The following is a 22,262-nucleotide window of genomic DNA, read 5'->3' as shown; positions in this document are numbered from 1 at the left end:
TGGGGTCCAATCGGAGGAGCTGGAGGACGTGTCAGCAGTGAAGGAAGTCTGGGAGTCCCTACTTAGACTGCTGCCCCGTGACCCGGCCTCAGGTAAGAAGAAAATGGATAGATGGATATTATTATTATTATTATTATTATTATTATTATTATTATTATTATTATTATTATTATTATTATTATTATTATTATTGATGTTGTTGTTATTATTATATTTTATTTATTTATTTTTTGTATATTCTTGAGCTAAGCAGTTTTGTTTTTCCACTAAATAAAAAAGTGAATGGGTTGGGCTATTGATGGTAGCATTAGCAATGTAGCAGTATTTATTTAATTTATTATTATTTTTTTTTTATCAGAGGTTCAAAATATGTGTGAATTTCGGTGAATATACAAACCTATATTTCCATTCTCAAGTATTGACACTGAAAAAACACACAAATTTGACATTCCTTGAACAGTTTTAGCAGAGTTTTGATATTCCACATAGTATTACAAGAAAATAAACATTATTTTGTGCTGAAAATGACACTGCAGTGTAAGACGTGCGTGCTTTTGTATCTCTGTGGTATCCGACTTGGCACTGAGACTACTCTGTATTGAAATCCAGTTGAACAATTTCAATAACTATAACACTGTGCAAGCTCTAATGGCAAAAAGCAGAGCAAGAATGAATAAAACATTGTAAGCTCATTTTACAGTTTGCTACTAGAGTCTTTTCAGCTGCTGCATTTGAAATAATCTGAACTAAAAAGGAGGCAAAGTTATCTGACTGTTGAAATAGTGAAACATTAAGAGTTGCCCTGAAGGCGACCGAACAGTTGAGTCTGAGCCACACATGTCCACTCTAATCTTTTCTAATTTAAGCAAAGGGAAAATTGCGTTCTTGCGGCACTCAGCTATCCAGGGAAAGGCTGAGAGATTCAATCTGACTTCTGAATTTTACATCAAGTCTCTGCAGGATTACAGCTGAATATCTAAGGCGGCTCTGTGTGGCTAGAATGGTTTTACAGGTCTTTAAAACAAACAGCTGTGACAAAGATGGAGAAGTGTAGTCCTATGGAGGTCTAGCTTCACGGTACACTTTATGAATAACACAAGGATTTATGCTAGAGACAAACCACCAGCCAACATCCTTCCTCTGAAAATACTAAATGAAAAGGACTTTTTGATCTGATGGTTGAGTGTGTATATTAGTGTTTACACAGAGGCGTACAGGAGCTGCATACAAAAAGGGTACACTCCTAAAACGACTCAAGTCTAAGGATTAAGAAAACCCTTCAACTATAGTATCTGGAACTAATAACTGTGAAAGCAAAATGCAAAACGTTCAGACATTGATGTATTCACTTAGAATAAACTGCTGTAAGTGTGACTGCAAATTTAAACCTATAAGTGAACATCATCAGTCACACACTATATATAAATAATATGTAAGAGTCTTGCCCAAAGACACAGAGAGACAGTATGACCTAGGATTGAACCACCAGCCTTTATTTCTAACCATTTATTTGTTGTTGTTTTTAACCTCATCGATGTTATAACGTTGTTTTCATCACAAACAGATCTGGAGATGTGTTTTGTTTCATTCACACATGTTTAACACACAAACCCTGCATATTTAGACTTCGCTCAAACAGAAAACGCTCTGTTCCACCTTGTGATGTCACGCGGCAATACAGGAAGTGCTCCACAGTGTGTTAACGGGCACAGATATGCTGCTTTTCTTGGAATTTTTGTGCGTTATTATTAAATAGGGTTAGGCATTATAAGTCATTTTAACTTCAGCCTAAACTCTTTTGGTCATGATAGAGATGTTATGTACAACCTTATACAAGTTGAATGTTGTTTGATTTTGAATATAATTACCAAATAAAAATGACTTACTTACTTACTAAGGACTGAGCACTTTATAGAGAAGTATAGCTCAACTAGACTTTTTTTTCCCTTTCTTTTTTAGCCATAAAAATCATGGTAAAGGAAGTATCAGAATGTTGTTGTTTTTTTGCCTTTTTTCACACAACTTCCTCTATTTTACATATCCATCCTTATTTTTCCTTTGACGCATCAAATAAATGACTGGGAGAATTGCAGCGACACCCGTGCTCTGATTGGTCGTCTTCGAGGGACAACGTAAGCGCATTACCGTAACGACAGTAACATATTTAAAGAGCCTCATGCCTCTGCTTTAAGATGCAGTTTGAGTTTACACGAGAGCACTATTGGTTGCGGAGTCACGATAATGGAAAGTCCACAACCACGAGTCTATCTGACGCTCCATACACCTTCACTAGAATCATTTGGATGTTTTCAGCTCCGGAATTGCCCATTTCTACTGATCAAAAGGTCAAAGGTTGCTGCTAACTTGAAGACTAACACTTCATGACATCACAAGGTGGAACTGAGTATTTTGAGCTTTGGTAAACAGATGTAAGCAGACCAAAAATACAGGAGTTACTGAAGCATGCATGAATGAAACAAAACACACCTCCAGGTATATTTGTGATGAGGAAACAACATTAGAACATAATTTAAAGTTCGCAAGAGTCCATTTTGTGTATTACAGGACCTTTAATGTCAACATCACTGTGACGCACCAGAACATGAGTTTTTATGTAAGTATGTTATTATTACTGAATCAATCAATCAATCAACATTTATTTATAGAGCACTTTACAACACTCAAGGTGACCAAAGTGCTTTCCAGTAAAATCAAATTAAAACAAGTTAAAATCATACTAAAACAGTAAAAAGAGGAGAATAAAATAGAATAAAATACATTAATACAACAAATTATAAATAATGATAATGTGTCACAACATTACTAAGTATTGAAAGCCAGTCTGAATAAATATGTTTTAAGCCTGGATTTAAAAAGACCGAAGTCAGTAATGATGCGCACATCAGGAGGCAATTTGTTCCAAAGTGAACAAATTGAATGAAAAACACGTGATGACGACATTTAACCAGAAAGAGTAGTCGGCTTGAACTGTTAATGTGTCAGAATGAAAATCTCAGAACATACAGTCGTGTACATCAAAACACTCACCCACGTCTGCGCTTCATGCTACAGGCTCAGTATGGCTGATTAGTGCGTGGCGTATCTGCACAGTACAGCTTGTCTGGAAATCACAGCCTGTCAAATATTCACAGTCTATATGCGACGCACAGATGTCCAAAGTGAATAGAAACATGTGGCTAAAACCAAAATGTACACTAAATATTACCTTATTTCAGCCCAACAAGAGTGGCCCATTTTTGACTAAGAATAAAACACTATTTCTTTGTCTTGGTCAACATGAAAACTACTAAAACACACACAAAAAAGCCCCAGTATTAATTCGTTTTAAAGCTTACGTTCCATCTCACATGTTTATTATCGTTGCGGTGAAGAAATCAAGCCATTTCCTCATCAAATTTTAAATATTAGTACAATTTTTGGTCCATTTTCCACTTGATAGGCGATATTTCCACAATTGTTGCCCGTGTTGTTTTGTGTGTTTGTATGGTCAGCGCTTGAACCTGTGTAATGTGTTGTATGCATAAATAGGACCACCTGAAGCCACCATGCAAAAACAATTGGCACATACACAACAATGAGCGAGAGCAGCATCAGCTCCATGAATATTCAGATCGAAGAGAAGCCTTGAGGGAAGCATGGAACCACCCCAATATTTTATCCTTTGTCCTGGCAGCGCGGACACCAACTATTCACAGCAATCCAAGCTCTCTGTATAGCTGGCGACCATTGTTTTGGGCAAGTATTTATTCAAATATACCTACCTTTTAATGTGCTGCAGTGTTCGTTTTGTTCCCGTTTCAGTTCTTTTTCAAATGTTTTACAATGAGCAAACTAAGTATCATTATAACCGTAGTGTTTACAACTTTGACGCTAACAGTCTCAGGCTTTTAAGATGTACCATAATTGACAGAATCGTATTATTTATGGCACATATTAAAGGGCCCATATTACACAATTTTCTGACTTGTTCTAATGTTGTTTCCTCATCACGAACACACCTGTGATTGTGTTTCGCTTCATTCACACATGTTTAACACACAAAACTACATATTTTATTCTTCTCTCAAACAGAAAACACTCGATTCCACCTTGTGATGTCATGAGGTAATACAGGAAGTGCTCCACAGTGTTTTTAAACTCCATACACCTTCACTAGAATCATTTGGATGGATAGATGGATGACTAAAGGTAAACAGCAGCAGCTAACTTGAAAACTACCACTTCATGACATCACAAGGTGGAACAGAGCATTTTGAGCTTTGCGGATGTAGACGGACTAATAATAAAGTGTTACTCAAACGTGTGAATGAAACAAAACACAACTCCAGGTATGTTTTTAAGGAGGTAATAGTATTATAACACGACTTGAAGCTCACAAGAGTCAATTTTGTGTAATATAGGAGAGTCTAAACGTATTATGGTTTGCCTAATTTATGTGATCCCTCTCAGATACAACACGAGCACGTCTATCTCCATATATTTTAGCCTTGAGGTTTATGTATGCTAATCAAATGATAATTACTGCCTTAAATCAACGAGCTATTGTTTTCCAGTGAAGCTCTGACTTTCCATAGCAGACATGTCAGTTTACGTTCATAATATGCTATACTTGATGTCAAACATTAAAGGTGCGCTTTGTAATTTTACTGGTGGAGGGTCTGCTACCTGTTTGTGTCCATGGAGATGTTACTGTTTTGCCTAAAATGTTCCACAGCATGACATTAAACATATCCATCTTGCATTTACTCAGTTGCAAGTGTTTATATTGCTCAAAAGTATCTTGAAAAACATGCACGGAATTAGATTAGATATATTTAATGCCATACTGTGTAACAAAGCAAAGCAATAAAATCTCCATGGAAACACGAATGGAGTGGCCCTGCCAAAAGAAAGCTACATAATGCACCTTTAAGTCAAGTTATAAGCGCTGTGTTTGGCCGATAGCACTGTTAAATCCACTCTCAGATATTACGATGCTTCATACACATCGAATCTGTTTCAATTTCTACTTTTTTGACCACAATGACACACCATCAGCATCGGTGTGTGACCATGTGCATCTTATTGTATTTGATGAATGGGGCTGGCCAAATGGAAAATAAAACGTCTACTGATGGTGTGTTTATGTTTGCGCGAGTGCGGGACAGATGAACGCTGCATGATCGACTGACTCTGTCTTCACAGTCGGCTGCCTGCCAGGGAGATTTCTGTTGTCCAATAGACGTTAATTGACTTGATAGACTCAATGATGTACAGTCAGTAGTCAGAGAAATGCTTTTGGACAGGCCTGAGCCTCAATAATCACAGATGGATGAGCAGTTTCAGATCTGATACTGTGGAAAAAAGACAGAAAACCAAGTGAAACAGAAATTGCTCAGTAGACATGTTTTTTCCGCCGATGAGATTTCAACTTGACAGTTCTTTTATGAGTCAAGACTTCTCACCCGATCACAGGCTGTCGCCTCCTATAGCGTGTACTTAACAAATGCATAGGACATTACACAGGCTGTTTCACGCCTCTAGAATGGAAAACATTGACTATATGCCATTTGCAAGGACATAGAAGCCATCAAGCACCTCACAACATGGACTCTTGGCATGCAGTACTTTTACAAATGCACATATAGGGAATGGTACAGCCCCGTCTGTATCTATGGTCATTTTGTGCACATATTCAGTTTGAATGGGCAACAAGATGAACTATGTCGGCACACGAAAATGAATAAAGGATTGTAATAGATTTTCTTCTTGTAGTTCAAATTGAAAATAGGAAACTTCATTATAGACTCAGACCACACAATGAGAAATTTCATTGCATGTAAAAACAGCATTCTTGAAAGTTCTGTTCATAGTTTTTGTCGCATGTTAACACAGGTCACGTGCATCAGTCAAATAACCTGCATCAAAGAGCCTCGCTCTGGTCTGTGATCCACGGACCTCCACACACATACACACACATTAGTCTCTCTGCTCTCAGCACACACACATACACACACACATTAGTCTCTCTGTGCTCAGCACACACACGCATACACACCCCTACACACACACACATTAGTCTCTCTGCTCTCAGCACACACACACATACACACACACATACACACACACACACATTAGTCTCTCTGCTCTCAGCACACACACACATACACACACACATTAGTCTATCTGTGCTCAGCACATACACACACAGACACACACAAGTCTCTCTGCTCTCAGCACACACACATACACACACATTAGTCTCTCTGCACTCAGTACACACACACACATGCATACACACACATTAGTCTCTCTGTGCTCAGCACATACACACACACACACACACACATTAGTCTCTCTGTGCTCAGTACACACACACACACACACACATTAGTCTCTCTGTCTCTGTGCTCAGCACACACACACACACACATTAGTCTCTCTCCCCTTGCGCTCAGCACACACACATTAGGGGCAGATCTGCTGTGTCTGTGCACTGGACATGAGGAGGAGAGCCCTTGTGAACAGAGAGTGTGACAGAGACAAGTCCAAGCTCCATCTGAGTTTTTAAACCATCCAAAAAGAGTCAGTAATCACAGAAAAAACAGCTCAACAAAGTCAAGAGTGATGCAGAATACACAATTAAATATGCACGAGGAGGCTTAGTGATCCATCAACAACACAGAGTTTACAGCACATGTCAGTCATGTTTACTACTGCCAAGATATACACTTCTCACATGTTTAGTAACCAGTAAACTGGTCTGATGTAGGACCACACCAGAACTGAACCAGGACTAAACCAGGGCTAAATAGAAGGACTGATGACCAGATCTGAATCAGAAATGAAGCAAGACTAAGCTAAGCCTTCGATCAGGCTCATAGTGAGCAGAAAGAGGAGCAGACTGCACAGGACAACCCAGGATTAGAGACATTTGATTTGAAAAATAGTTTAGTCAGCTTTGAAAGGTTAAATAACATCCCAATCCTATATGTGAATGTAGTCGACATTAGAAAAATAATAAAATAAGCTAATACTGAGTCTTTTGACATTATTTGGATTTCATTTTTAAATAACTTGGTCCCAGATACATTGAAAAAAACAAAGTCAGAGGGCTGTGTTTACGGGGACGTTTGTGACACTTGAGGTTGTATTATCAGTGCACCTGTCTGACCAGTCCAGTTGTGGTTAGTATCTCTTCATGAATGTTAATTTTGTGTAGTAAATGCTTTGCATATCTGTAGAACGGTCACATATCGCTCATGTTGTTTTCAGATGCATAATGATAATTACATAGAAACAAAAGCACTGAAGGCTCAGCATCATAAATAAGGTGTAGGAGTAGGACAAATTTGTGAAGAAACAAACAGCCTAATGACTTGTGCCTTTTGTATAAACACCATGTCAAATACAGTTCATTATATACAAATATTAATAAACTATGTAGGCTTAGGCTTCTCTAATTGGACTCCAAAATGCCTTATGATATATGCATTTAATATGTCAGTAGAAATAAATATATTAATTTGCTATGTAGTTTGTATTAAAAATGGCATTATTAAATTATTGTTGACTAAATCCTGATGTCCACTTCCTGTCTGCTTGCCCATAAATGTCACCTCAAGCTACTGAATTTCACTGCATGTAAAAATGTCATTCTTTAACGTTCTATTCTGGGCAATTCTACTATGAAATGTTTACATTCACTAAGACACACAGTATCTAAAATGATAAACCTCCATGTACATAGCTTTGACATAAAGTAGAGTTGAGTGGATTTATAAGCCTATCACCCGGCACCATGCATTTCCTCTGTGACACTTTCCCTTATTGCACATGCTCAAAAGGTCGCCAGGTGAACGACAACAGCCATCAACACAGCTGTGGACATTTTCTTTACACATGAATTACACAGGTATGGGACAGGCGTTGTTTTGAATGCAGGATTACTGTAATTCTGTAATCTCGTCATACACTTGCCCCCCCTCATTGTAAAACATGAATGCCAATAACGTTCACCTATAGGCAAAACGATAGCTTGTCATTACCTTTTAGATTACCCCAATGCCAAATGTAATTTAGTGTGGGTCCCTCAGGGGTCAGGCTTTTGTTCTTAGATGATAAGCCGGTAAGCATGCGACGTCCGATTTACAGCCGGCAAGCGTGTAAGAAGGCAACAGCAGGGTGAAAGTGTGGTAATAAAAGACACCATTCATCATTCATAGTCCCTTTCATCTGGTTATTAGACTTTATATCCCTGAGTTAATACACTGAGCCTCAAGGGAAGTGTCCTGCTGATAAGAAGAAGAAAACAAAAGCACTAGAAAACATACCGCTGCGCCATGTCCTTCAAAAATGTTAGTACAATGAAGACAAATGTGCCACCAAATACCTCAAACAACATCAGATTCCAGCAATGATTCACTGACATACTTTGACATACCTAAAATACTTTCAACATTGTGTGATTTGTCTTCATTATTTTCTGTTGCCATTTTTTTTTTCTATGATAAAACAGTACAAAAATAAACAAGACGTTATATGACAGTAAAGCCTCGGTCACGATGTACCTGTACAAAACACTTCGCTCGTATGAATCTCTCAGAATGCAGGAGTTCGTCGAGGTTTGTGGAGGAGGACTAAGTTTCTTACAGGCTTTTTCAGACGTTTACACAGCTGCATTTGTGTTCTTAATAACAACTTTTGCCGTTCTTGAGCAAACAAAGCTGGTCGAGTTGCAGCTTTTTTAATGCATCTTTACAATCCTGCTCATCTGTTTTATCGTGAGGCCACTGTACTGTATGTCCGCTCTGTGTACAAGAAGTTGCCATTTTCCAGATCACGGCCTCAGTTTTTTCACGCAGAAGCTTTAGCCTTTACGACACAACCTTCTTAGCAGGAATTTAGCAGCGTTTTTAATGTCTACATGTACCAAACAAAACAGACAGCACAAGAAAGTTGATGAGCAGACAGAGGACGTCTGCGTGAAAGCGATGAGCATGATGGCACAGCTGTCACGAGTCCTGAGTACACTACATTACACATCTGTCTCCAAAACAACTACTGTAACTTTACTGATAAATACACAGAAACTTCCCTGTACCATAAAACCACAACAAACCAAGGTCACGCTTTGGCATCTCTGAAGAAAAATACAATATTTTGTCTTAATATCCGAACAGGTCGCTGTCTATCGAGTGTCCAGAGGTGCACTCACAGTTATGGGTCTGACACGAAACAAGTCAGGGGCATAGGAACATGGTGATCATAGGCTGTTCGTAGAAAATCTTTTACATGATCATCGACCTGCCTATGAACTCATAAATGCTCAATGAACACAGTGTTTTCTGAAGGCAACCACATGAACGGCAAAGGAAACGAGCAAAAAAGTCACTCGCAGATATGTCATACAGATCATTGTGACTGAGGCTTAAAAAGTTTGAAGAATTTGATTTGCATTTTCTAAGATACAAGTCCAGGAGCATTAACACTTCAGCGCTTAACTACTAAATTAATACAAGGATCACATGCATTTCAGAATTTATGTAGGTTTAAATTTCAGGGTTAGCAGTAAAACTCTATGGGGCAGGATTGTTGCCAAAAAGACATAATATAATGCAGTCTTTGCTATTTGATCGTTCTAACCATTAAAACTGTGATTAATGTTACAGCACGGTGAAAAAAATCAGACCTTATGTTGAATTTCAGTTAAAAAAAACAACTTTATCAAAAAAAAAAAAAAAATGGGAGCAATTGTAAGTACAGATATTTTACATAACAATTGATACATTCCTATAATTCAATTGGTATTGTCGTGTGTGTGTGTATGTGTGTGTGTGTGTGTGTGTGTGTGTGTATATATATAAATGAATGGATCACTGCTCTTTATGTTGACAATAAAACATGATAAACCATGAACATCACTGTCTTTAATGCGCAGAATCCTTTCAATCCGTCTAAATCTCTGCGACATTTGTGATAGCTTGATTTGGTAATGTGTTCAGTGATAAAGCGACCAGCTCAATCGCACCAGTACCTAATACGGCATAACAGAGAGAGTCAGGTTGGCAGTGTGACAGCCAACGATCCAATACAGAGATAGGCTAATGAAACAAAGAGCCCTGGGCGAGCGGTTATGGCTACAGGAGAACACTGCAAGAGATGGGGAAAACACATTTACAACAAGCCAGGCTAATTTCTACTGCTTTCCCCAGACCAAAAACTGAACGTGACGGACAACGGACCAGATTGTGTGCAAAAGGGTTTAAACAGGAACCCTGCCAAAATGGAGTTGTATGTCAGAGACCAGCGCATCCACAAATGTTACGCTTTCCTGCTTTCCACAAATCCCCGAACAAATACAAATAAAAGTACATTCAAACTTCCAGCTACAACCCAGTTACGCTCCGACCCCACGGCATCTGTGTGTGAACAGCAGGCCCGGCTAACAGGGGGTGGGCAGAGGGAAGCGGCCCAGAAGCGCTGATTGATCGCTGGGGTAATTGGCCAGGAGTGGCTGCAACAGACAAGACGTAAATATCAACTGTGCTGATGGAAGAGTCCAAGGCAGGGTCCACAGGGAGGATAAAAAAGGCACTTTTAAAGATTTTTGGGGCAAGAAGGTTTGGTTGGGTAGGACAATAGAATATAAAAAGGAGTGAAAAGTGGAAGGAGATTCAACAAATTGTCTTGGGCATGGATTCGCTCAAATGGACTATGCTTCTATCGATACCACATGTGTCAAACTCAAGGCCCGTGGGCCAAATGCGGCCCTCCACATCACTTTATGTGGCCCTCGACTGGGTAAATTAAAAGGTATGATGGTCATAAAATGTCATTTTATCAGGAGATACAAAGTTACACAGCCATATTTTTACATCTAGGCAAATGTATATGGGATATTTGTAAGTTGAATAAGTAATAAATACAGAAACAGTTAATTAAGTAGTAGTTTAATTAATTTTACATCTGGCCCTTTGCGAGCAGCCATTTTGGTGATGTGGCCCTTGGTGAAAATGTGTTTGACACCTCTGATCTATACCAATCAGTTATGTCGTTTCTGTTTATTAAATCAATATTTTTAGGTTTGGGATATGCAAAAATGTCAGTTTGTGGCATGATCATGAAATTATTGCATGTGGTGGTAAATCTGCAGTGTGCTTTTGGTTGTTTTTTGCTATTTGTGCATTGCAGAGTGGTGAAAAAAAATGCGGCAACCAACAATTTAAAGCATAGAACCTTTTGGATTAATAAAAAGTTATCAAAATGTTGTAACAAGAAGCTAAAACTAATGTATGGCCCTGTTTGATTAGGCAGCAGCTGATTTGAATCGACCACATATCTTCTTTTACACGCGTTCCTAAATTGAATTAAAATGATAAAATGATAGGTTGGTTGGTTCAGAAGCAGGTGAAGTGGATCATGCTCGGACTGTGGCTACCTTCATTATTACTGTAATGCGCAAAAGTAATTTCTGAATCAATAAACGGAGAGACATACAGCGGTGTAACGAACCTCATATTTCACGCGCAGGGTTTGAATTATTAAGGTTCCCGGACAGCAGAGAAAGAGAGTGCGCTCGGATCAAAAAGAAGCACATTCGCACCCCTATGTACTTGGCATGACAAGAAGAAGAGGAGAGAGGAATGAAAAGAGCCAGTGTTGGGCATATACAGACGCCAGTGTGGGCAAATGAGGGAGACACAGCCCTCTTCCACAGCTGCCTGAGGTGTGCCTGCAATGCTAACACGCTACATCTATCCCATTAGGCTAAAACACAGAGATACACTGGTTAAGCTTAAAGAGCCCATATTACGCAGGTTTCTGATCTGTGTTAGAATGTTTCCTCGTCGCGAACACACCTGGAGTTGTGTTTTGTTGCATTCACACATGTTTAATGCACAAACCCTGCATATTTAGGCTGTGTTCTTCTCTCAAACTGAAAACACTCCGTTCCACCTTGTGATGTCATGAGGTGATACAGGAAGTGTTTTTAAACTCCACAGACCTTCACTAGAAACATTTGGATCATTTCAGCCTTGGAATTGTCAATCTGTACTGAACAAAGGGTAAAAGGTCGCTGTTAACTTGAAAACTAAAAAAAGGGAAGAGAGGAAGGAAAGGAAGGAAAATAGAGAAGAAAGGAAAAATGAATAAAAGAGAATGGAGACTCAACCCTGAAACTGAATGTCAAAACTAGTTTTTACTTCATAACTATACTCACTCGTTCATTCATTTTAACTCATTGTAAGCCCCTAGCTCACCCCCTCAACCCACCCCCTCAACCCACCCCCTCAACCCACCCCCTCAACCCACCCCCTCAACCCACCTCCTCAGCCCACCCCAAGCTCTTGTCCAATTATCCAATTTCTTATCCTATGTTTTGTACCAGATTTATCATTTTCTTGTCTGTTTCTTTGTCTCCTGTGCATGTTTCTATCTCTTGTCAAGTCCTGTTATGTTTTGTAATGTACTGGGTTTTTTTTGTGGGTTTTTTTGGTGTTTTGTTTTTTTCATGAATAGAATTAAAAAAAAAGAAAAAAAAAAAAAAGAAAACCACCACTTCATGACATCACAAAGTCAAACAGAGCATTTTGAGCTTTGGAGATGTAGACAGACTAATAATAAAGTGTTACTCAAACATGTGTGAATGAAACTAAACACAACTCCATGTATGTTTTTGATGAGGTAACACTATTATAACATGACTCAAACCTCAATCGAGTCCGTTTTGTGTAACATAAGACCATTATAACCACCATGTCTTTGTTGTCCACTTACTATGCAGCTGCAGTATCAGCTAACCAGCGCTCTGTTATCATGAGTGAACTATTAAATAAATAATTTGGCTATCAACAAAGCATAATTATCTTTGTACTGGATGTATTAAACCAGGGCTCAGCAATCTCTTTGACTTTGAGTGTGCCACCGCTATAGGCGCAGTCACATAACAAACCATTTTTTCTGATCTTTTATTCCACATAGGCAGTTTATATTGCAGTTTTAGAGAAGCTTATTTAATTCAAGTTTATTTATACAGCAAATTTAAATACAACTTCAGCTGCCCAAAGTGCTTCGCATAAAAAGTCTACAAAAACCAAATATACAGATAGAATTCATTCATAATCTCATTCAGAAACCCCTTGGCCCTGAAGAAATTTGGAAGAAAACTGCGCTCTGATACTACTACACCATAATTTCTTATATATTTTATTTTAAGAAACTATAAAAAGCGTCTTTAACTTACGATAATACACTATAATCAGATGAGTCCTATAGTTAAACCCTCAGCTTTACTTCTGTTCTGCTACTTTTACCAATTAACTTTACTTTAACACTGTAGCCTTCTGGTCTTTTCACAATTACACTTTCAGATTTTGTATTTTTTTGGTACAAGAACCCGAAGAAAGGTTTGTTAACTGTTAGTCGAGGCATTCAAAAGTTCAATGTTGCCAGATATGTGGAATTGGGAGGCTTTTTAACAGCTGAAGGTGAAAAATTTGACCAGAGCGGGTTTGGCCAGAGCGATTTTCTGTGTAAAATGTATTGATTTTGACGACGAATCTTTATATCCAAAGCCATCAGCGCTCTGTGGACCTTCTATTTGTGTGCAGAGACATTTTACTTTCATAAAAACAGTGGAACATCAAGCCATGCTGTACGTTTTTTCAGATGCTGTGATTGTGTAGGTTGGATTGCTGAAACCTGGCAACCCTGCAACAGTTACACAGACTATATTTTGTATATTTCTACTGATTCACGCAGTAACTCATTGTGCTATTTCATCATGAAGTTAACTATTGTCTCTCTTGATAGAAATCTCCAGTAAAAGCCTGTCAGACAAATGTCAAAACACAAACGTAGGCATGTTCTTCCCAGCGACCGAAATAACTATAATTAGAAGATTAGACAAAAAACATTACATCTACGCATTGTTTTAGCTGTGCATTACTTCCTTGGCATTTCTGCTCCATTGTGCGATTCTGGAACATGATTTTATGGGATGCAAATGAATCCTAAATATAAATGTCATCTTTTGCCGGCGGTGAATGGGATTTGGAGACCGGAGTTGTAGACAGGTGTTGGCCTTCACCCTGTAGTGTAGTGAAAGCTTTGCCAGAGTCCATCGCCCCAAGAGTGAGGAGTCCATCTTCTTGGTTCAATTTTTCAATTTTCCAGTTTGAGGTTCATCTCAGTCCAATCTCACGGCGCTGGCTCTTTTAAGGGGGTCCATATCTCCTCTTCTGGTTATAATCCTAAATGTCATTGGAGTCATTTCATTCTCAAAGTGATTCCCAGTCCAGTTAGCCGAGGTTGAAGGCACTTAGATCAATCAGTGTCTACTTGATTATGCATTCGTTAGCCCTGGCCCCAATTCCCAGTGGACAACATTCAGCAGTAATCAAATGGAATGCATGCTGACCTGTTTGAATTGCACTCTTTTAAATGCTACGGCAAAACTCAGGATCGATTGGAGTGATTTAAACCCCGACTAAACGTACTGACCTGCTACTATTTCATATATGAATACAAAAAGGACTCATCATTTTCGAATTGTGTTCCTGAGTAGTTAAAGGTGGTTATAGTTCACATGTAGGGGTGCGTGATTTTGACAGAAAACCTTGATATTTTTTTGGTGCATCCTGATAATAATATTCAGATTTGTCAGTCCAACAGAAATGTGACTCTTGTGAGGTTTAAGCCATGTTATAATGTTATTACCTCCTCAAAAACACACCTGGAGTTGCATTTTGTTTCTTTCACACATGATTGAGTAGCCCTTTGTTATTAGTCTGTCTATATCTCCAAAGCTCATAATACTCTGTTCCACCTTGTGATGTCATGAAGTGTTAGTTTGCAAATTAACAGCTGCCTTTTACCTTTACTTCAGTAGAGTTTGGCAATTCCAGGGCCGAAATCATCCAAATGATTCAAGTGAAGGTGTATTGAGTTTGAAAACACGATTAAGCACTTCCTGTATTACGACATGACATCACAAGGTGGAACAGAGAATTTTCAGTTTGACAGAAGAACTCAGCTTAAATATGCAGGGTTTGTGTGTTAAACATACGTGAATGAAACAAAACACAACTTCAGGTCTGTTTTTGATGAGAACATTATAACATAGATTAGAAAATAGTGTAATATGGGCCCTTTAAACATATTAGCCAGTTAGCTATTAGCAGCATTTTTTTTTTATTATAAGCAATATACTCAATTGCTCATTAAAGGTAAATCTAAATTCACAAATAATAACTTCAAAAACTTGAATAACTTAATATTTCTATCCAAGGGTGCTACGTTTTTTTCTAAATAAACCGAACCCTCCCTCATGAGCTTTGTTAGACACTAGCAACTTGTCTCGGTTGAATTTTTTTAACATTCACAATATTTTCTATCCATCGGTTTCAGAATAATGAGAATCTAAGACCGTTGCCATAGTGATCAACAATTTAAAACAAGATGGTGTATCTTTTGATTAGAAAAAAAATCCTTAAAATGTTGTACCAGGAAGCTGAAACCCATGAATATTTAGATTTACTGACTACTTCTAACCATCGGCTTTGTAATGATGAAAAATGAGGACAGTTGCTATAGCGAGTTACAATTTAAAACAAAATATGTTGTTTGCTGGATGTGAAAAAGTTGGATATTAACAGGAAGCTTAAAAACCCCTGTATTCACACAACACGTACATAGATTTACTAAGGTTAACTGGCCACTGGCATGTTACTGCTTACCTTGGTACAATACAATGCAAAAAATACAAAATAAATATTGAATTTCATATTAGTCTTCATGCATTCCCATCATCTATTCCTGATCCCCCCCAGATTCCTCTTTACTCTTCCCTGCCTCAGTCTGTGTGATAGCTCCTTCTGCAAACACTTGTGCTAACAGTTGCCCATCAGAGCAGGGAGCGAGGAGCTGCTTTTATTTGCTCTAGCCTTGGCTTAAGGTGCTGAAACACCACTTAATCTGTCGGTGGAGAGGGTACTAAGGTCACTGTGCCCTGAGACCATACCTCAGTCCACACACAGACAGCCACACACACACACACGTATATAAGTCCAGCTCTGTGTATGTCCCCGCTGAACATGCTGTACTCAGCCACACTGACTCTAATTTTATATAATGTCTCCTCAATGCACCGACACGCAGACGTTTTCTATGGGGTGTCCATTCGGCACTGCTTGCACTAAAATCCAATTAACCATGAAATGTGACAAATCTGCCATCTAATCTAACACTGTTTCACAGAGTAGCCACAAACAGAGATGGAACACCTAAAATGTAATTCAGAGCAGTGATACACACAACGTCTTTGGGCTTAGGTTACAACTTAGATTTTATATTAAAAAGGGTTTTCATTGGGGAACATTACTAATGCCAAAACAGTCATATTTCATTGACACAAGCACTAGAGGTGGACAAAGCTCCACTAAAGCCCTATAATGCAGTGATAAAGAGCGAAGACATAGGTCTCAAACCAAACTTTAGTAATAAACTTCACAATTGTACCTTTAGTGACCTCTTGTGGCTCATTGGCCCTCTGTTCCAGAATAATGATAACCATAATAAAATCTGCTCAATATTCTGAATCAGCGCCAAAATAAGTCTGGCAGAAATTCCTTCACAATTTCGTCAAAAGCCAATACTAGAGTTAGTGCCGTTGTCTCTACAGACTGTGAAACAATATCTTTGGTTTGAAAGACGTAGATTACAATAAACGTAACAGTTTATGGCCTGTGCACGATGCAGTACTGTAGCCCAATAGGGACTTAACAACCCACTTTTCTCTGGAGTGTTTCTTGGTTACTTTCCGTCCTATTTGCCCCACTCAATTAATCGAGTGAATTTCCTCTCTATGTGAACTTGATTAAGGAGCAGTACCAAGTAATGACTTGTGGGACTCACTTACAGTAGGTGTTACGCACAGACTATGCACCAAATCAGAGCTTAGGTGCCCTGCATCTGCACTAGAAAGAGGACATGGTTCAAGTGTGTGAGGAGAACCATACAGCTCAAATCAGGAGGGATGTGATTAAATCTATAACACGGCCAGTGCTCAGAATATTAGCATTCCAGTTCAGATTTCACATTTCCTGAACATAGTGATGGAGGTAAAGAAGAAATATGTTTCTAATGTAAAGTTTGAGGCACAAATCTTCACCAAATGGGTCAAGAAGCAAATGAGCGAATAGAAACTTATAATTTGTGAGTACTATGGGTAAGTAACAGACAAGGTTTTATTTGTGTGTATTGTGTATACTACAGCAACAGTGAAATGAGTAGTTCTTATAGCTCTAGTCATTATAATGATACAATTGAAAGTAATGAGTGTATTGCCTCACTTTAGTGCTTTTACTGCTTTTACTTATTAAACAATATAGTTTCAACAAAAAGTTAAGACGGCTCTATCAGTAGTTTGTTTGGGGACTTCGGAGGCAGTAAGACACATAAAAGCTGTTTGTGTCTCATTTCCTGGAGACTTGTATTAGTCATTGTTGTGTATCTCTTGAGAGTTATAACCCCAGTGCTTTGTGGGACACATGAGAGGTGCGAGGTCCTGATGTAATAGAGCAAACCGAACTGTGACGCAAACACTCTTTCATTGTGCGTTAGTCATCTGCAGCAACTGGGCTTTTCAAAGGGCAAGAGCAGATGCTACTTTTTATACTGGAATGAGTGAAGTGAGCTGATTCAGCCGTGTTAGCGCTCCTCCGTGTTAGCGCTTCCATTCACAAAAAAGGGCTAGCGCGGTTAGCGGAGCAGCTGCAGATGCCAGGCACTATTCACTTTTCTGGATTGAATTTATATCTTTTATCAGGTTTAATTATGCAAATCATATGCCAAGATATTTCCTGTCAAAACGGAAGAGGCGCAGTTGTTTTTCTCTCTGCGAAGTTTCAGTCAAGAGAATCTGCAATATATAACTACGCAAATTGGATTTCACAACTAATCTTGAGAAGACTCACCCGTGGATCGGGCAAAATATTACAGCTGCCATTCTGACCTTGTTCTTTCACTGCAAACTACTCAGATACTAACACTAGTATCGAAAAGAGATCTCAGTATTGATACAAATGAAACTGATAGTAAAAGCTGAAGTTAAATCTGTCAACTGGACAAAAAGTTGTAGGAGTGAAGACGTTTCGCTGCTCATCCAAACCTCTTATTTGGTTCTGAAGCAGTCCTTCAACTTTTTGTCCAGTTGACAGACTTAACTTTGGCTTTTACTCTGGATCAGACCTGAACGACTGACGAATTCCGCAGACACTGATGAAACCGCATAAAAAGGACAATGTAGGACCTTTCCTGAGTACTTTTAGAGTGAGTAATAAGTTTAAGACCGCATTATAATATTAAACGAAACACTATATTTCTATTCTATTCGGTGAAAATGTCATTATGTTGTGTGTAAACGTTGTACAGAAATTATTATTGAGTTGAATATCAAGCTTTTTACTAGTTTGAAATGGAATTATCGTGACAACACTGCAGCAACGACTATGCGACAAAGTTTTTAACATGTTATAGTTATTTTTCCTCTTCTCATTTACAATCTCTAAAAGGTGTTTTTAGAGTGACTTGTGCATGTTTGAGCAATCTTTAATCGCTTATTTTCAAGACGCAGTATTAACAATCGATGTCCGTTTTCACCGACATACGCCCACTGTGACGTACTTACATTGTTCTCTAATTTTATTTTATTAATCGCCGATACGAGTAGGATTCCCCAACGTCGCATTGTCATTTTGGTCCATATGAAAAAAAAATCCGCTACTATGACTCATGACGTTTACGCCGTTGTCAGCTCCCATTGGACACCGCAGTTTTGCTTCTTTTATTAAGTCGTTTTAGATGTATATTGTGATTAAAAATGTACATAACATAATGATCCACAGGTGTAATAGATTATAGCAATAGAGCAGACACGAGCAGAATAGGTCTTCTTTAATGTCCTTATCATTTTGAGCTGGTCACAACCACTTTCCATAACCCTCATTAAGCTTTTTTATCACTTGAGACACCAATTCGAGGATGAAATATTCTATTACTACCTACAATCCATGAACTATAACCATGATGCAAAGATAATCTACGAATGCATGTGCGCACAGGAGATGCCAGAGATAATGAAATGTGCTGTTTGAGTATGTGTCCCACCTTTAGCCTGTTACACATCTGCGCGACCAAAGCAGCGTTTTGTGAAGAGTTAAATCAAAGCCGATGGGCGTGCTGACAGTGGGAGGGATGAGATTCATGCACCAGCGCTACGAAACGACAGCGATACAGCACGTAATCATGGCTGGAGCTAAATTTTTCTTGATATGCATTTTATTTACTCAAGCTTTGTGACCCAGACCTCGCTCAATAAACTCAATTTGTTTGGTGTTGTTTGGTATAGGAAGGTAAATTAGGGTAAAACAGCAAGGTAAAGAACAGGTTTTTGGAGGTGAAATTACAGCCAAACAGGAACAACACTATAAAACTGATTGGGGAAGGATTACTGCCTAGTTCTCCAGTCCCTCCTACCTTCTGTTCAAACACAGGAGAGTCTGGAACAATAGAGCGTATCAGACAACCGCCAGTTTCGGGACAGGCTAATCACAGGCGCTAATGTGTAGAACGTGTCTCTCAAACTCTCATCGTTCTTTCTCTTTTACTCGTTTTGACACCAACAGACAATGTGTTTCTCTGGTTAACCCGCCTGTCAATCAGATCCACTGGAAATGTTTGAGACAACTTACTTTTCCAGAGCTATACGTCTTTGTGAAGTATATTGTAAAAGGTGTGTGGTCTTGGCTGGCCAGGCACGAAGGATTAGACGTACTCTTTCTCAGCCTACGAGTTTTGGCACAGACAAACTCACTGAGAGACACCAATAAATCTAAACCATTTCAGACACTAGAAGTAGCAGAAGTAACGACTGTGATATTTGATTATACATACACCCTAAAAAATATATTAAAAAATGCTGGGTTATTATTTCTACCCAATTGCTGGGGCTGTTGGGTCACTTTTGGGGGTTATTTTCACTGGGTTGGGTTGTTTTGTTTAACCCAAACACTGGGTCAACAAGATTATGATTAAGTCCTTTCAAACAACCCAGCAAAATGGGTCAAATACAGCCTCTCCAACTGTCCCAAGCAGCCATTATCCATCTTCCCTAAAGCTCACAGAGGCTCTTTTCAAGATATTTCATGTTTTATTGGTTTATGTTTATGATTATTAATCATTTTATGCCAGTTAATGTGACTAAAGACACTTTCCACGCTCTGTCTCCTGATCCTGATGGAAGTCTTAACTGTCTTTAACTGTAGCATCAACTCAGCATCAGGAAAGTAACAGCTTCATTTTGGATTTGCATGTTTCTCAGATGAATCCATGACATTTAGGTTCGACTTTCAACCATCACACTATTCTACCTGCGAACATGTCCATTTATCTGTGCTTCTAAAGTGAAATCGGCTGCAAACTGAAGGTAAACCAACTCAACGCTCAAGCTTCAACCAGTGCAAACTACAACATGGACGGTGTTGATGATCATTTTCATGCGCTGCTGTTTGTCATGACATATTTTAAATGTCTTTTACCAAATAAATGTTTCTTAAATAGCATGGTGGTGGCAAACATTAACCAATGTATTGGCTAGAATCAACCCAGCAGAGGAGTTCAACATGACCCAGAATTGCGTAGAAAAAATAACCCTAAAAGTTGAGTTAAAATAAAAACCCAAACTGTTGTGTTGGTCCAATAGTGACCCATTTATTTGCTATGTTATGAGTGGGCTACTAGAACTCACTGTACATCACAATACATCAGTGCAATGCAAAATAATTGTATATGAATATTCTGTTTGCTTTAAAACTGTATCAGAATTACACCTGGAGAGAAACTGGATATAAACCCCCGCTCAGTGTCAGCCCAGACAGCTCTCCATGAAAAGAAACAGCAGAAAGTCAATGGCAGTATATTGGCAATAGAAAATAGTAAGTGCGCACCGACAGACAATCAATAGCTATAGCTGGAGGAGGCCGCGGTGGCACACTTCCCTGGCTCATGTTTGTTATTCATTCATAGCAGCACAACAGGAGTCTGCCAGTGCATGCTCACAAAGAACTCAAGTACACAGCTCAGAAACGCCAGATAAGACTTACCTGCGGTGAAGTTGTAACTCGCTGAAAATCCAACCGCTTCCAGCTCCCCGTCCGTGACAAACTTTATCCACAGGTATCTCCCACTACTTCTGATGTCGGGGGGACTTTGTTGCCCGCAGTAGCGTCCAAGCATGGGGCTGAAGCCAAAAGGTCCATCCCTGACTTCGATGTTGTCAAATTTACATTCCCAAGAGGATTCGATTGAGTAATTCTCCTCGAAGTGTAGATCGATGCATTGTCTTGGCGGAGCTGTGAGACACAATACAAATAATTATGGTCTAAAGTGTACGGCAGGCAGTCAAGTGTTAGCCAGACGAGCTAACGCTGTAGGATTATCAGCGCACGCTCAATACGGATCTGCGATGTGGCGCTTTGTCGATGCACTGGGACAAGACCCTGACAAATATATTTATAAAGTAATTAGTTTATATTAGACATTGACGAATACAGGTTTTTCATGGCCGATACCAATTGTTTATCCTTTGGATTAAAGTGTTCAAATGAAGCTTTATACATATTTTAGGCAGTTGGTGAGCACAAACCAAATATCGGCCTCTGGTGGAGATTAAAGGCCAATAGCGGATGCGCTAAAAACTGCAAATATCGGCCAACTGATACACCGCCTGGCCAAAAAAAATTAAAGTCGCCACCTGGATTTAACTAAGCAAATATGTTGTGGTTGCTGCAGTTGGTCAGGTCTAGGTTCAGCAACAGTCTGTGCTCAAAGAATGAGGTCAGCTGACACCTGAATATACCGAATGACCAGGTTATTCCATCAATGGATTTTTTCTTCCCTGATGGCACAGGCATATTCCAAGATGACAATGCCAGGATTCATCAGACTCAAATTGTGACAGAGTGGTTCAGGAGCATGAGACATCATTTTCACACATGGATTGTCCACCACAGAGTCCAGACCTTAACCCCATTGAGAATCTTTGGGATGTGCTGGAGAAGGGTTTGTGCAGCGGTCAGACTCGACCATCATCAATGCAACATCTTTGTGAGAAATTAATGCAACACTGGATGGAAATAAACCTTGTGACATTGCAGAAGTGAAATCGAAACAATGCCACAGCGAATGTGTGACGTAATCAA

General features: G+C 39.0%; 1 protein-coding gene across 3 annotated transcripts in view; it reads right to left on the bottom strand.

The window, feature by feature from the left end:
* The window catches only part of neto1l (neuropilin (NRP) and tolloid (TLL)-like 1, like), an 86,987-nt gene that overhangs the window by 62,946 nt on the left and 1,779 nt on the right, over positions 1–22,262 (bottom strand). For all 3 annotated transcript variants that reach the window (XM_055229956.1, XM_033985881.2, XM_033985880.2), the window contains exon 4: positions 21,165–21,413. In XM_055229956.1, coding sequence (XP_055085931.1) covers positions 21,165–21,413 — 249 coding nt within the window. The remainder of the gene's footprint in view (positions 1–21,164; positions 21,414–22,262) is intronic.

The sequence above is a fragment of the Periophthalmus magnuspinnatus genome, chromosome 20 (assembly GCF_009829125.3).
Source record: "Periophthalmus magnuspinnatus isolate fPerMag1 chromosome 20, fPerMag1.2.pri, whole genome shotgun sequence".
NCBI lineage: Eukaryota > Metazoa > Chordata > Actinopteri > Gobiiformes > Gobiidae > Periophthalmus > Periophthalmus magnuspinnatus.
Note: the sequence above shows the minus strand (reverse complement) of the source record. Positions and strands in the feature narration are given on the sequence as shown.